This window comes from Primulina eburnea, chromosome 1 (assembly GCF_022965805.1).
Source record: "Primulina eburnea isolate SZY01 chromosome 1, ASM2296580v1, whole genome shotgun sequence".
NCBI classification, from domain to species: Eukaryota; Viridiplantae; Streptophyta; class Magnoliopsida; order Lamiales; family Gesneriaceae; genus Primulina; species Primulina eburnea.
This window is the reverse complement of record NC_133101.1, coordinates 61,112,599-61,127,092: the sequence shown is the minus strand read 5'-3', so window position 1 is coordinate 61,127,092 and position 14,494 is coordinate 61,112,599. Positions and strand designations below refer to the sequence as shown.

At 34.7% G+C, this 14,494-nt stretch overlaps 4 protein-coding genes across 7 annotated transcripts; 3 read left to right on the top strand and 1 right to left on the bottom strand.

Annotated features, from left to right (window-relative positions):
- On the top strand, positions 1–2,173 carry LOC140837265 (myb-related protein 306-like). Its single transcript, XM_073203375.1, has 3 exons — positions 1–536; positions 836–965; positions 1,210–2,173. The coding sequence occupies exons 1-3, from the start codon at positions 404–406 to the stop codon at positions 1,898–1,900; spliced, it is 954 nt and encodes a 317-aa protein (XP_073059476.1). The 5' UTR covers positions 1–403; the 3' UTR covers positions 1,901–2,173.
- A 6,206-nt stretch (positions 2,174–8,379) lies between these two features.
- LOC140809214 (protein RKD2-like) lies at positions 8,380–9,159 on the top strand. The gene is made up of 3 exons (XM_073166737.1): positions 8,380–8,396; positions 8,514–8,682; positions 8,819–9,159. Exons 1-3 carry the CDS (start codon positions 8,380–8,382, stop codon positions 9,152–9,154), a joined length of 522 nt encoding a protein of 173 aa, XP_073022838.1. The 3' UTR covers positions 9,155–9,159.
- Positions 9,160–9,345: 186 nt separating this feature from the next.
- On the top strand, positions 9,346–11,852 carry LOC140837262 (pentatricopeptide repeat-containing protein At3g47530-like). Its single transcript, XM_073203363.1, is given in 2 exon segments — positions 9,346–9,765; positions 9,768–11,852. Coding segments are annotated over 2 exon segments (1,875 nt in total). The 5' UTR covers positions 9,346–9,419; the 3' UTR covers positions 11,297–11,852.
- A 443-nt stretch (positions 11,853–12,295) lies between these two features.
- On the bottom strand, positions 12,296–14,045 carry LOC140837242 (malate dehydrogenase, chloroplastic-like). 4 transcript variants are annotated; one of them, XM_073203331.1, is made up of 2 exons: positions 13,927–14,045; positions 12,296–13,543 (listed from the first exon to the last, which is right to left on the bottom strand). In XM_073203331.1, exon 2 carries the CDS (start codon positions 13,533–13,535, stop codon positions 12,300–12,302), a length of 1,236 nt encoding a protein of 411 aa, XP_073059432.1. In that variant the 5' UTR covers positions 13,536–13,543; positions 13,927–14,045; the 3' UTR covers positions 12,296–12,299. The 4 variants fall into 4 exon arrangements, with proteins under 4 accessions (XP_073059432.1, XP_073059444.1, XP_073059439.1 ...); XM_073203343.1 differs by having other exon boundaries at positions 13,935–14,036; XM_073203338.1 differs by having other exon boundaries at positions 13,916–14,002.
- Positions 14,046–14,494: the final 449 nt, after the last annotated feature.

Below are 14,494 nucleotides of genomic sequence, written 5' to 3'. Positions count from 1 at the left end.
AATGAATGCCACGCGTTTTGGGAGGCAGCCAGGAGGAGAAGAAAATAAGGAAGAAGCTCCATTTCACTAAGCAGAAGCTGACTTTTTAAATGCTCATGGCTGTCAGCATTTTGACTCTTTAATACTTGGAAATCTTGGCCCACTTTTACTCATTCTTCTCTTCGAAGTCAGCCCACATAGCTACGTCTCCTTTCGTATCTTCAGTCTTCTCTATATATATTTCCCTTGGACATATCCCACGCCCTCAGCAAGACTTTTGTCTCTTACATATATACCTCTAGTCTTCAGCACCCAAAAAAAAAGAAGAGGAAAAAACCCTAGAGAACAAGGGGAAAAAAACCCATATTTGGTTTCTTGGAAAAAATATATATAGTTTTTACAAGTTTTATAGAGAGAGTTTTTAATGGGAAGACCGCCTTGCTGCGAAACAATTGGTGTGAAGAAAGGGCCATGGACTCCAGAAGAGGATATAATCTTGGTTTCTTATATTCAAGAACAAGGCGCTGGGAATTGGAGAGCTGTTCCTTTCAATACAGGTAAAAAGAAACAATCAGTATTGGGTGGCTAAGTATATTGTGTGTGTGCATTTTTTTAATCTTTATTTGATTTATTTTTTTGTTACTGTTTTGGAGTTCTACAAGGTGTACTTTTTTTCCCATGGTCATTTTTGTTTAGTGGTTTGTTAGGATCATTTAAAGCTGTGTAATAAATATCGTAGAGCTCTGCACCGCTATCATTTTAAGAAGTTATCTTTTGATTTGTTATCAGCAGTAATTTTACATATATGAACTTTTTACTGATTTTAATATCTTGGTTTTATTCAAAAATTGATCAGGCTTGCTCAGATGCAGCAAGAGTTGCAGACTCCGGTGGACTAATTATCTTCGGCCGGGCATCAAGCGCGGTAACTTTACGGAACATGAGGAGAAGATAATCATCCACCTGCAAGAACTTCTTGGTAACCGGTAGGTGTAAATCTTTACTTGATCATTGAATCAAAAGGGAAAAAACTAGGCAAGAGTTCGACATGTTTGTTGAAAAATATGGCTAGTTCTACATATTGGATCCAATTCCAAAAGGAGAGATTATTTGACCGACAAATTAGCTAGCCAAGTAAACATTAATGGTTTCAGGCCGTTAAAGTGCAAGGTTGATTCGCAGATAGTATATTTTGTCGCTAAGAACAAGTTTGCAACCTTCTATTTGCAGATGGGCCGCCATAGCTTCATACCTTCCTCACAGGACCGATAATGATATCAAGAACTATTGGAACACTCACCTAAAAAAGAAGCTTAATAAGCTGAAAGGGCAGGGAGATATTAGCATACATGATCATTCATCCACAATCTCGAAAGGCCAGTGGGAGAAGAGGCTCCAAACTGACATTCACATGGCCAAACAAGCCTTGAGTGAAGCTCTGTGCATCGATAAATCAGACCCGAAAACACCCCCTGATTCGGAAATCTATCCGGTTGCTTCACAAACTGAGACAGTTCCTTCCACCACATACGCATCCAGCGCTGAAAACATAGCTCGTTTGCTCGAAAACTGGACTAAATATCCCAATACATGGAAAGCCGGCATAAATGAGAGCGATCAGGGTGCTTCTTTAGCCCACAACCTTTCCATTGGATCAAGTTGGAGCCCGAGTGAAGGAACAATCTGCACAAGGATGTTGAGTTTCAACTCATCAAATTATTCAGATATCTCTGTGTCTGTTTCAGCGGAGGAGGATGCTAAGTTTGAAGCTGCGAATTTCACACCTCAAACACATGAGCAAGAAACGCAAATTCCCCTTGGTATGCTGGAGAAATGGCTGTTTGATGATGCAGCTCTGCAAGGGCAGGAAGCTGATTTCATGGACTTGGCTTTGGGGGAAACTACTGTTGATTTGTTCTGAGGAAAAGACCAAAAAAATGCATTCTTTAGAACAAGTTATCAGTTCGGACAGACAGTAGTATATATTATGATAGAGCGTCATTTCAAATTTTCTGCTATATTTTGGCGTCGTTAGCTACATTTTATTACAATACAATTGATGTTTGTCATATATTCAATCAAGAAAAATGGGAGTATCAACTAGATGTAGCAGAATATTTGCACTGATCGAGTCTAGAAATTATGAGGTCAAGTGTTCCTAATATTAGGTTCTATTTGTGGGATTTAATGGTAGGAGGAAAAAGTGTAATTACTCATACTTCTCGCAATCTAGTGTTTGTACTTTGTGCACCTTTTGTTGTAATTTCTGGGGAATAAGTAACGGTTAGACTTTTAACTAAACTAATATTTCGCTCTTGCTAAAGAAAATTGTTTTTTTGATGATTAATGATTAAAAGTAATAAGTATTAGTGTTTAAATAATTATTTAAAATTGATGATATAATATTATAAATATAATTAAAATTTATATAATATTATAAAAAAACTTTATATCATTTGAGATGAAATTTAAATAACTGATATTAATAAAAAAAATCATATATTATTTTGTCTATCAAAATTTTAAAAAAATTCAAAATATCAGTTTTTTTGTTATTTGTTTTATGAATAAATTTTAATTAAATTTTATTAATATTTCTTTAAAAATATTTATATTATATTTTTAATAACATAATAATAATAGTAATTATAGATAATCAATATATATAAAATGGATGATATTTTTTAAAAAGTTGAAAACGTAATATTTTATTAAAAAATATATATTTTATTTAATATGATAGATAAAAGTGATACAAATATATAAAAGTAACATAAATGATTTTACAAGTAATTTAAGTTTTAAACTCATATATGTTGATATTGAAGGGTGTATATCATTTCAGAACAACAAAGTGACATCCTCGTCGCAATTTATTAATTTCCTTACAAATTTTCATTTGTGGAACTTCACTTCTTCTTCTTGGCAAAAACTTGTGTGAGACGGTTTCACGGATCGTATTTGTGAGACGGATCTCTTATTTGGATCATTCATGAAAAAATATTACTTTTTATTGTGAATATAGGTAGGGTTGACCCGTCTCACATGAGACTCACTCCTTCTTCTTTTGAATAAAAGACCAGAATATTATGAAAGAAAATCAAGAGCCATTACATCTTAGATATGGGTAAGTGAAGAATAAACTCAGCCTATTTGACGAGACATAGCCATAGACATAGCAGCAACCCTATTTAAACCATGAAGTGATTTGGAGATCAATTTGATTTTCCAATTACATACATAAGTTTGCATCTCCGAGAGTACCCAAGTTGATATTCGGATAATAGATTTGAGACAAGGACCAAGGTTCGATTCCTCTGATTCATTTTCCTTTAATTAATACAACATTCCACCTAAATCTAATAAACTACTCGGTTACCGTGATTTACCCCTCTCCATATTGGTTAGAGCAATCGAATTCCACTTTTTTGAGACGATACATACATAAGTTTGGATTATAGTTTTGACTTGTAAAGGTCCCTGTTGGAGCATTAATTTCACTTGTGCAAGTAGCTAACTAGATAGATTCAACACAAATTCATGAGATGATTTGCTTGTAATCGACCAATCTTATGGCCAAAAATTCAGTGAATTAAAATTTAAATAGGGGTTTGAAGTAGAACTACTCATTTTATGGCTATATTATAATAAAAAAATATATAATCCCATCAAATAAATTAATTGTTCTAACACACACACACACACACACACACACACACACACACACACATATATATATATATATATATATATATATATATTTCAAAACTTGACCTTTGTTTGTATTTTCCAATTAATTATAATTAATGAGACTCTCCTCTTCTGTGGAGGACTTTTGATGGTTAAAATCACATGGGTCTCCATCTTCTCCTTAGGTTTCCTCAACCTATCGATTAAATTGTCAACCGTAGCTTTGAAAATTGAAATTCGTATATTCATGCACTTCATCTTTACCAGTTTGACTTGGCCCAAATTTCACATGTATCTAAATTGGGTACATGATAATATTAATTGTGGGGGATCGTCCATGCTAAGCGAATTATATACATTTAGAATCTAATCGGATTTTAAACAATATTTTAAAGGCAAAAACTTGTGTGAGACGGTCTCACGGGTATTATTTGTGAGACGGATCTCTTATATGGGTCACCCATGAAAAAGTATCACTTTTTATGCTAAGAGTATTACTTTTTATTGTGAATATGGAGAGGGTTGACCCGTCTCACAGATTATGATCCGTGAGACGGTCTCACATGAGACTCACTCTATTTTAAAAGTAAATTTAAAGCACTTGCACCAACGTCTCTTGTCAAAAATCTAAAAGACATAAAACCCTCTAAAAATATTATTACATATTTCAATTATCTAACAATCAAGCATATTTTACTCATATTTTATAAAAACTCCATCTGGTATGGTATCAGGCTTGAATTTTTTTTTAAAAAAACGATATCTGAAATTTACACACATTAATAAAGTGTTTTAGAAGATGAATTTTATAAAGCAGTTTACGATTTTACCTTTAATAAATATTTTACAAGTAAATGATTTAAAATAAGGCTAGATTGGTTAAAAAAAAATTAGGAAAACATATACGACTTTATAATTAGAATGGGTGAAAATGGAAATTTGGACTAAATGAAAGAGATGGAGGGTGAGTGTATTGATTTTACACTGGGTATTTTTATTTGGCAAAAACTTGTGTGAGACAGTCTCACGAGTCGTATTTTGTGAGCATTACTTTTTATTGTGACTAGTAATAGAGTTGACCCGTTTCACAGATAAAGATTCGTGAGACCGTCTCACAAGAAACCTACTCTTTTTATTTTCTTTACATAAGGTATTAATGCAATTAGCCCATAATAATTATATTTTATTTTTCGTCGGTTAATTTCCTTCTCTCATCACAAAATTTAATAATCCCTTCCATCTCATGTATGAATGTTACATTTTCTTTTCCATATGTCTCAAAGATATAGTCGTTTAGTATTATTTTATCAATCTACTATTTTCATTAAATACATTATATATCTTATTAAAACACTATTACATAAGGGTTAAATATAAAATTTTATTGTAAATTTTCTTTTCTAATAATTTTTTAATATGTATGAAAATACAAATAGGTATTATATATTGGAAGAGGAATATAATATTTCATTGTTATTCTAAAATTAATTCTCATCCTTTCCCTAAAAGAAAAGATTATCATAGGCGAAATGAATTCCTACAAATGGTAGGGAAAATTGTCAAAATAGTCCTATACGTTTGTCAATTTTGTTTTTTTGTTTTGTTTTTTTGTTTTTTTTTTCATTTAAGTATTCAGTTTTGAGTTTTTTCGCAGTGATGTTTTGAAGTCATAATATACAGATGTGACACCGAAAAATGATGACGTAAAACCAAAAAAACTCACGTGTTCAACACCACATCAGTATTCAATGTAAAAAAGACTAAAAATCAAAACATAACATAAGGTACATGACCGAAACCAAAATTGAGTAAGCGAATTGAGATTATAACAGATTAATCTAAGAAATTATAATTGACTATATGGAATTAAGATGCCATTATTACATTAGAAATCACTTACTTAAAATATAACAAATAACAATTTTATAATTTTATGATCATATATAGTGCACGTATAAGTTGGAGATTCTTGCAAATTAGTCCGAATATTAATAAAAATAAATAAAAAATAAATAATTAAAATCATCAATCCAAACACAAATAAATTTATTTATATACGGTAACCTGTTGAATTGATTAAAACCTACTCATATATATTCAATTTAATAAATGTGTCACATCACCAATAAATAAATTATATTTAATTCTACCCTATGAAATGATAAATATTAATGCTCTAACCACCAATCTTTCATGTCATTTATTTTGAATTTATAGTCTCTTCGTACGTTTCATACATAAATAAATAAATGGTGATTATCATTACTTTATTATTGTCTTGGGAAAATTAATTTTCCTTTTCTTGATACTCAATTAGATATATATAATAAAAAAAAACATAAAAAAACAAAGTAATCAAAATTTAGTAGGTAACGAGTGAAATGATACTTACCTACATTTTTTTAAAAAAATATTACGATATATTCAAATAATTGTTAAAAAAATAATATTACTTGATAAATTAGTTGTCTCTGCAAAAGTTGATTAATTGAATTTGTTCGTTTGCAATTATTAGATGGGATAACTCGTTTAGGCCAAATCTATAATAACATAATTATATTAGCGTGCGTGGCAACAAAAGGAGATCGAGCCCCCAAAATGATTCGCTCTATTCTGGAACAAATTAATTAAATGTTATAGTAAGCAATAATCATGTTCACATATTTTAATAAAGGCCAAAACATATATATATATATATATATATATATATATATATATATGTGTGTGTGTGTGTGTGTGTGAAAATGTCTCACGGGTCGTAGTTTGTAAGACGGATCTCTTATTTGATTCATCCATCAAAAAAATATTACTTTTTTATTATAAGATTATATATTACTTTTTATTATGAATATCGGTAGGGTTGACATGTCTCACATATAAAGATTCGTGAGACCGTCTCCCAAAAGACCTACTTTTTAATAAAAATAATTGATTTTGATTTTGATTTTTCCAACTTAAAATATTGTGTTGTCAAATACTCAAATAGTAATAACCACATGCATAGATTTTGAATCAAGATTTTTTTTTAACATGCCCTTGAATTATATCATACACTACAACAAAAACGCAGCGCGCATATGAGCTTTCCGCATCACGTATTGCACGCTGCAAAGTTGCAAGCGGTTAAAAGTTCAAGATTATCCGCGGCGTACACGTGTACGCTGTCAATACTATTATCAACGGCGTGCATGTATACGCTGTCAATAATATTGTGTTGTCACGTTACAATTTCAGTGAAAAAACTATTAGAATGGAAAAAAAAATACAAATCAACGAAATAAGATTATGAATTAAACGATAACATGACAAAAATATTATTTTTCTAATATTTGTAAATGAAATTTAACTTGACATCGCCAAATATTAGAACTAATTCCACATCTTTACATGATCAAAAGAGGGAATTGAAGAATAAAAGGGAATCTAAATCTAAACTAGTATTTTTATTTTCAAGAGATTTCAAGTTCCAACTATATTCATAACTCCAATCAATTTAATTCTTTGTTAGGATATTAACCTCTCCCAACCCCCTCAAATACAAAAATCAATCATGTTGATTGCACAGTAATCAACAACAGACGTATACGCATATATTATATATATATATATATATATATATACACATACATTTGTATATACATGCACATACATACATGAAACACGAAGTTAATTGATCGTTTAATTCATGAGACGGCGCACGATCTTCCATGCACTAAATCATCATAATTACATTCACAAATTAATACTCTTATCAGTTTTTCCATCGCTAATCTTCTCTCCTTCCATATAGATTCAGTTGAAATTACAGTACATTGCAGAAGGCCCCAAAAATAACACAAGTAAAGAATATTCATGGAAACTCAGCACTCAATATGGTCAAATTATGAAGTCTTTCCCAAAGAAAAATATGAGGATGTTTTTCCATTTCCAACCCAACTACCCCCACTTGATTTCAGGTGATTATCTTTATTTTTAATTAGTTGATGGCATGTGCAATCTTTTATACTCACTATTATTGCTTGTATTCAACAAGAAAATTGCAGATAGAAATATGACAGTTTTCTTTGATTCCTATATGATGTTTATTTGTCTTCTTCATTGCTTTTTTGGGGTATAATGGGTTAAATCCAGTGGACAATTCACTGCTGCGGACTTTCAAAATGAACTTATAATTCAGGAAGATTCCATTGATGGTGTTCCTTTATTAGGGATGCTTCTGAGTGACAATTTATCCATCTTTAGATCCTGTGCCATACAACCCTGCTAATATTATTCAAGGTCAGTATACATTTATATAGTATATACTATACTCTCGGTTCTTGTTCCGTCGATGATATATATATATATATATATATATATATATATATACTTCATATGTAGGGAGGGAGGGAGGCCCAGCATGCATGGGATTGTATTTTATATTTTCTTGTAAATCTGTGTATTTTTTGTATCCAAAAACGTTAAAATTTTATCAAGCCTCGTCCACGTTAAAATTTTATCGTGCCTCGTCCACTTAATGATTTTCCCCATGAAAATGACGAAGCACTGCACATACTTTTGCTCTTGATGGTGTGCACTTCACATAGTAGTTTTTGCTCATATACAATTTTATTTTTGTTACTCAACGGTAATATAACTCGGTATATAAACTTTGTAAAACAGTTTGTGATGCAGTTGATTTCTTGTGCGATTCTTGCCCATCTGTAATTCATGACGAAACGAGCGAGGTAGTTCATATTACGGGAAAATATGTACAGTCCATGACCAGGAGGAAGTAGAAAAGAAGGAACTCATGAAAAGTTGGACACCAGAAGTGACGGTGAAAAATAGTTCGGGTTCCAAAGTTTTGACAAGACAAATGATCAGCGAGTTTTTTACATGCCTATCACACAAGCAGCTAAGGAACTCAATGTTGGATTGACCCTTTTGAAGAAAAGGTGTAGGGAGTTGGGTATTCAGAGATGGCCGCATCGAAAACTCATGAGTCTTCAAACCCTAATAAAAAATGTTCTGGTATACCTACTGATATCTTGAACTTGTTATTAAGAATGGATTAAGAAAGTCAAGCCATTGGTGCTTCACAACCAAATACATTCCACCCTTTGACGCGAAGTTATATTTGATGATTCGTATGATAATATTTTGACAGGAATTGGGTAAAGATGGAGGAGAAGTGAAGCTGAGAGACGCCATTGTGATTTTAGAGCAAGAAAAGAAATTGATGGAAGAGATTCCTGATTTGCAGTTGGAGGACAAAACCAAGAGACTAAGACAAGCCTGTTTCAAAGCAAATTATAAGAAGAGAAGACTAACTGGAGGAAATGTGGCTGATTCATCTTCGAAATCCTTTGACAACCCTTCAAATTCTGATCAAAACACACCAAGCTCTGGCTTCCATACTCTCGTGGATGCCGACGAGGAAGAGTTGGAGTATTTGCTTTCCGATTACATTTCTTGTAACTCTTGTGATTTTACGATGTTCTAATATAATCAAGTTTAGTGGCAGCCGGTAGTATTAATTAGCTTTCTGTATTTTTTCACTTTGTAGACAATTTGTGATATAAATGGTTTGACGCAAATTTCTTTTTCTTTGTCCAAATTATACTTTAATGTTTTTATTTATTCAAACCAAATATCTAATCGCCGTCCTCTTTCAAGTTTAAAGGAAATAAAGCACCACTCCCACAGACCTTATTCCAACTCGTGTATATGTGATTTATTCAATCAATTTTTTGGTCGTGGGAACTCCAATGAGAAGAATCTACTCGTTTCATTGCTCACGATTATACTTTGGTGACCCTTTATCTCGATCTTTTATCGGAGCCGCCGCAGCGCTTGATCGCCACCACGAGTCGCTGTCGACCACCTCCTCAGCAGCTCAACACCAACTCCATGATGAAAAGACGACGATTTCCCTCATAAAATCATGCACTAAAAAATCCCATTTGCTCCAGCTCCACTCTTATCTCCTCCGCACCTCTTATTTCTACAACACCCGGATTTTCCTCTCCTTTCTCTCTCGATTCGGGACCCCTCTGTTGCGTGATTTATCCTACTCTCACAGAATATTTTGCGAGTTTCCTGATCCCAGCGTTTCTTGTATAATACCATGATCAAGGCTTATTCGGTAACTAGTGATTCAGCTCAAAAAGGACTTGTGTTATACCAAGAATTACTTTCTTTAGGCATTTATGCCAACGCTTTGTCAGCGACAGTTGCCGTGAAATGTTGTGTAAAGATCGGGTCTTTGTCTAATGGGTTGCAGATTCATGCAAGGATTTGGAAAGATGGTTATAAATCTGATGGCCTTTTACTGACTACATTGGTGGATTTTTACTCGTGTTTTGGTAAAGGTCGTGATGCCTGTAAATTGTTTGATGAAATGACTCGTAAAGATACCGTTGCATGGAATGTATTGATTTCTTGCTATACTCGTAACGGACGAACACGAGATGCCTTGGGTTTGTTTGATCTGATGAGAAATTCATTCGAATGCCAACCAGACAATGTCACCTGTTTGCTTGTCCTTCAAGCTTGTGCAAGCTTGAATGCACTAGAATTCGGTGAAAAAGTCCATAACTATGTTACAGAACACAGTCTTCACAATGAAATAAATATTTGCAATTCTCTTATAGCCATGTATTCGCGTTGTGGATGCGTGGAAAAAGCGTACGACGTGTTTAAGAAGATGGTAAGTAAAGATGTGGTCACCTGGAGTTCGATGATTTCAGGTTTAGCGAGTAACGGGTATGGCAGAGATGCGATTGCAGCTTTCGAAGAGATGCAAAGAGCAGGTGTTTTCCCCGGTAATCAGACATTTACCGGCTTATTATCAGCTTGTAGCCACTCGGGTTTAGTCAATGAGGGTCGGAAGATTTTCCATTGTATGAGTCAAGATTTTGGGGTTCTTCCGAACATTCACCATTATGGGTGTATGGTAGATCTTTTGGGTCGTGCTGGTCTACTTGAGGAGGCATACAATCTCATCATTTCAATGAGGATCAAGCCCGATGCAGCAATGTGGAGAACATTGCTAGGAGCGTGTAGAATCCACCGCCAAATTGAAATTGGAGAACGAGCCATCGAGCATTTGGTTGAGCTCAAAGCTCAAGAATCAGGGGACTATATCTTATTGTTGAATATTTATTCTTCCGTAGGCATGTGGGAAAAGGTTGTGGAAGTGAGGAAATTGATGAAAGATAGAGGTATTCAATCGACGCCGGCTTGTAGCACGATCGAGTTAAGAGGGCATGTTCATGAATTTGTTGCAGATGATGTTTTACATCCAAGAAAGAAGGAAATATATGAGATGATGCGGGAAATAAACCAGCAGCTTCGGATTGCTGGTTATGTCGCTGAAGTAAATTCGGAGTTGCACGATATGGGAGCAGCAGAGAAAGAGAATGCACTTTCTTACCATAGTGAGAAATTGGCTATCGCTTTTGGGGTTCTTTCAACCCCACCTGGTACGACGTTGAGGGTTGCAAAAGATCTTCGTATATGTCTAGATTGCCATAATTTTGCGAAACTTCTGTCCGTAGTGTACAACCGGAAAGTGATTATCAGAGATCGGAATCGGTTTCATCATTTCCACGGGGGACACTGCTCCTGTGACAATTACTGGTGATTGGCAAATCAGAGGAACTTAAAGTTGCAGCACAAGTGAGAAGATGGATATATGATGTGAAGATTTAGCAGCTGTTGACGGTTATCTTCCTTCACTTCAGGGTTTAAAGAAACCACCATGTTTCTTTAGAGGATATGTCAACACTGTTGTCCAATAATTCGGAATGTGGGGTTTTGATATCCAAGGCAAGATCAAATATTTGCATTTCAAAGATTGTTCCGAATTATTGTTCCAAATAGTAAAGATGTGCCTTTGAAAAATTCAAAGATTGTTCAAATGGGAGGTGATTATCCTATTTGATCTTGCCTTGGGTTCATTTCTCTTACATTTCAAGTCAGAATGATATTATCCAATGCCGTGTCGAGAAAAATCTTGCTTTTGATAAAAATCAAGGCTTTCTTGGAGGGGTGATGTCTTAGACAATATCAAGACTGAGATCGATGTTTCAGTAGAATCAGCAGCACATTCAAATGTAAAATGTGTGCGTTAAGGGCACGGTTTTGTTTGAAACTTGGAGGCGTTTTTTTTAAAAGAACTTTTAAAAATGTCTTTTTTGGTTAATGTATAGGGGTACGCGTAGGGCCGGACGCCGGGACCTTCTATGAGGCTAAAGAGGCCATTGTCTCATAGCCGATCATCGAAAAAGCCCAACATCTATATTTTGAGTTGGTGGCCTACCGAAAAGAAAAAATTGGCCCAATATTAAATAAAAAATTAATTTGAATATTTTTTTGTTTATAATTGATCAAACTCAATATTTTCTTCATGTTCGGTTTGAACAATTTAAACAAAATCAAACTCTGTATTGTCTCATATATCATATAAAACATCCAAATTACCCGACAACTCGACGAAATACTCATTTTCTACTGCTGGAGAGACTTCAACCCGACAATAGAAGGAGAAGCTGCCTACAAAACTGGAATGCAGATGCATCAATAAACCTGTGACCGCTACACCCCTTTATTTTTCCTGATAGATACTGCTTCAACCAGCACTAAATTTAAACAGCCACAGGCTGCTTCCGAACAAATGCTACGCCTTTCTCAATGCTCGCCTTCAATTCTGGCTTTAGAGCTTCCAATGCCTTCTGTTCGTACTCGGTTAATCCTTGAAGGATAGATGGAACGAAAGCCTCAACTCCATTTCTTCCAAGCTTAATTCTTGAGGCAAAGAAAGGCAGCTCTGTAAGATCAGACTGGACATAAGCACATTCGTAAACATCACCATCGCCATCCAGACCTCGGAGGGACGACTCAACAAACCGAGCTGCGGCATATGCCATTGAAAGAGTGGCTGATCCTGCACCAGCCTTGGCCTCGACAACTTCTGTGCCAGCATTTTGAATCCTCCGAGTCAGTTCTTGCACTTCTTCGTCATTAAAAGCGACAGACGGTTCGGTCTTTGACAACAAGGGGAGGATAGTAACTCCTGCATGGCCACCAATAACCGGTATATCAACATCAATAAGCCTCAAGTTTTTTCTTTGAGCGACAAAACTATTCGCCCGAACTACATCAAGAGTGGTAACACCGAAGAGCTTCTTGGGATCATATACCCCCTTCTCTTTCAAGACCTCAGCAGCAATTGGAACTGTCGAATTGATTGGATTGCTTATGATGTGAATCAAGGCATCGGGGCAGTTATCGGCAACAGCCTCAACTAATGTTTTCACTATGTTGGCATTTATGTTAAAGAGGTCATCTAGGGTCATACCGGGCTTTCTTGGAACACCAGCAGGTACGACAACGACATTAGAACCCTTCAAACTATTGGGGAGATTGGATTCTCCAGTAAAATCTGTAACCACCGAAGGTGTGTTGCAGTGACTCAGATCAGCTGCAACTCCCTTCACGTTTGCTATATCATAAAGGTTTAGTTGAGAAACTAGTGGTGACATTTTGATCAAAAGTGCTAGCGGCTGGCCTATACCACCAGCAGCTCCAAGAACAGCTACCTTGTAGGAAGCATGAGGTTGAACATGATACTGTGTTCTGTTGTCATGCTTTAGGGCTTTTTTGACATAAGAGTGCTTCAGAGCTGCAGCGCTCTCGCTGCCCGTAGACAAGGACTTGGAGTCATGTCTTATGGAGGTTGCTGCTTTGAGGCCATTGAAACTAATAAGGTGGTTTTCAGATTTCGACTTGGCACTCGACGCCTTTAGTTGTGAATAGGGGCCAACTTTGGAGCCAGCAGCTGCGGTGGAGCCAATGGAAAAGGTGGTTGCTGATGATGTCATCTCGCAACCTGAAATGACAAAAGAATCATGAAATTGTCAAGAAACAAGCCAACAATCAACAGCATAGACCCAGGCAACAGGAAAAGTTCAGGATTCAAGAATTAGAAGCTTATAATATCTTTCGCACATTCTACTCTACTTTTCAATCTTAACAATTTATTTGAAAATTGAAAACTTCCAAATATTAAAGTTCTGTGATCTTCTTAGCTACAGTGCTCAAATAATTAAATTTTAATAACAGCCAGAGATTCATAATCCATTATAATAGACCAGATTTTTTGTATTAAATCACACAAACGCTCACACATATTCGACGCAAATTAACAGGAAAAAAAGAAGAAATACTTGAAGGATGAGAAATTGAGCAGAATTAACTCTACCCGTAACTTACACTTTCACACTGAACCTGGAGACGACAGACGGATAAGAATTGTGAGAAGAATACGATTTTAAAAAGAAAAAGGCAGGATTTTTACGGGTGAGAACTCGGTGAAATCTTTTACCCAGTAGTATAATTTAATACAAGTTGTGTTTCATGGTGTTTCTTTTTCCCTTTGAAATTGAAATTGAGATGGATTCAAAAACTCTTACGTGATTTAAAAAATATTTAGATGATAATCAATAATCGTCACATCACAAATTTGATTATGAATTATAGGGTATTCCACCAAAATTCCATGTGAAATTTCGAAATTATTCACTTTTTTTAATGAAAATTATATATGTATTCTAAACCTTAGTTTTTTATTTAAAAAAATTGTACAAACACTTCCTACACAACTTGGAATATGGTGAGTTGAAGTATGTTGATGATATTTTGGAGAACAATTATCAAAGTAACCAGCGAGCAAATCAGTAGAAAGAAAATTTAATCTCCTACAAATCATATTTCAGACTTTCTATACTAGTTCAGATGACGTTGCAAGATCGAACTAATCTAACCGGCTTCTATTCAAAAT

Coding starts and splice junctions, on each gene's coding strand:
- LOC140837265 (XM_073203375.1), top strand. CDS start 404: ATGGGAAGACCGCCTTGCTGCGAAACAATTGGTGTGAAGAAAGGGCCA. Junction 537..835: donor AGCTGTTCCTTTCAATACAG/GTAAAAAGAAAC, acceptor AAAATTGATCAG/GCTTGCTCAGATGCAGCAAG. Junction 966..1,209: donor CAAGAACTTCTTGGTAACCG/GTAGGTGTAAAT, acceptor TTCTATTTGCAG/ATGGGCCGCCATAGCTTCAT.
- LOC140809214 (XM_073166737.1), top strand. Junction 8,683..8,818: donor CCCTAATAAAAAATGTTCTG/GTATACCTACTG, acceptor ATATTTTGACAG/GAATTGGGTAAAGATGGAGG.
- LOC140837242 (XM_073203331.1), bottom strand. CDS start 13,535: ATGACATCATCAGCAACCACCTTTTCCATTGGCTCCACCGCAGCTGCT.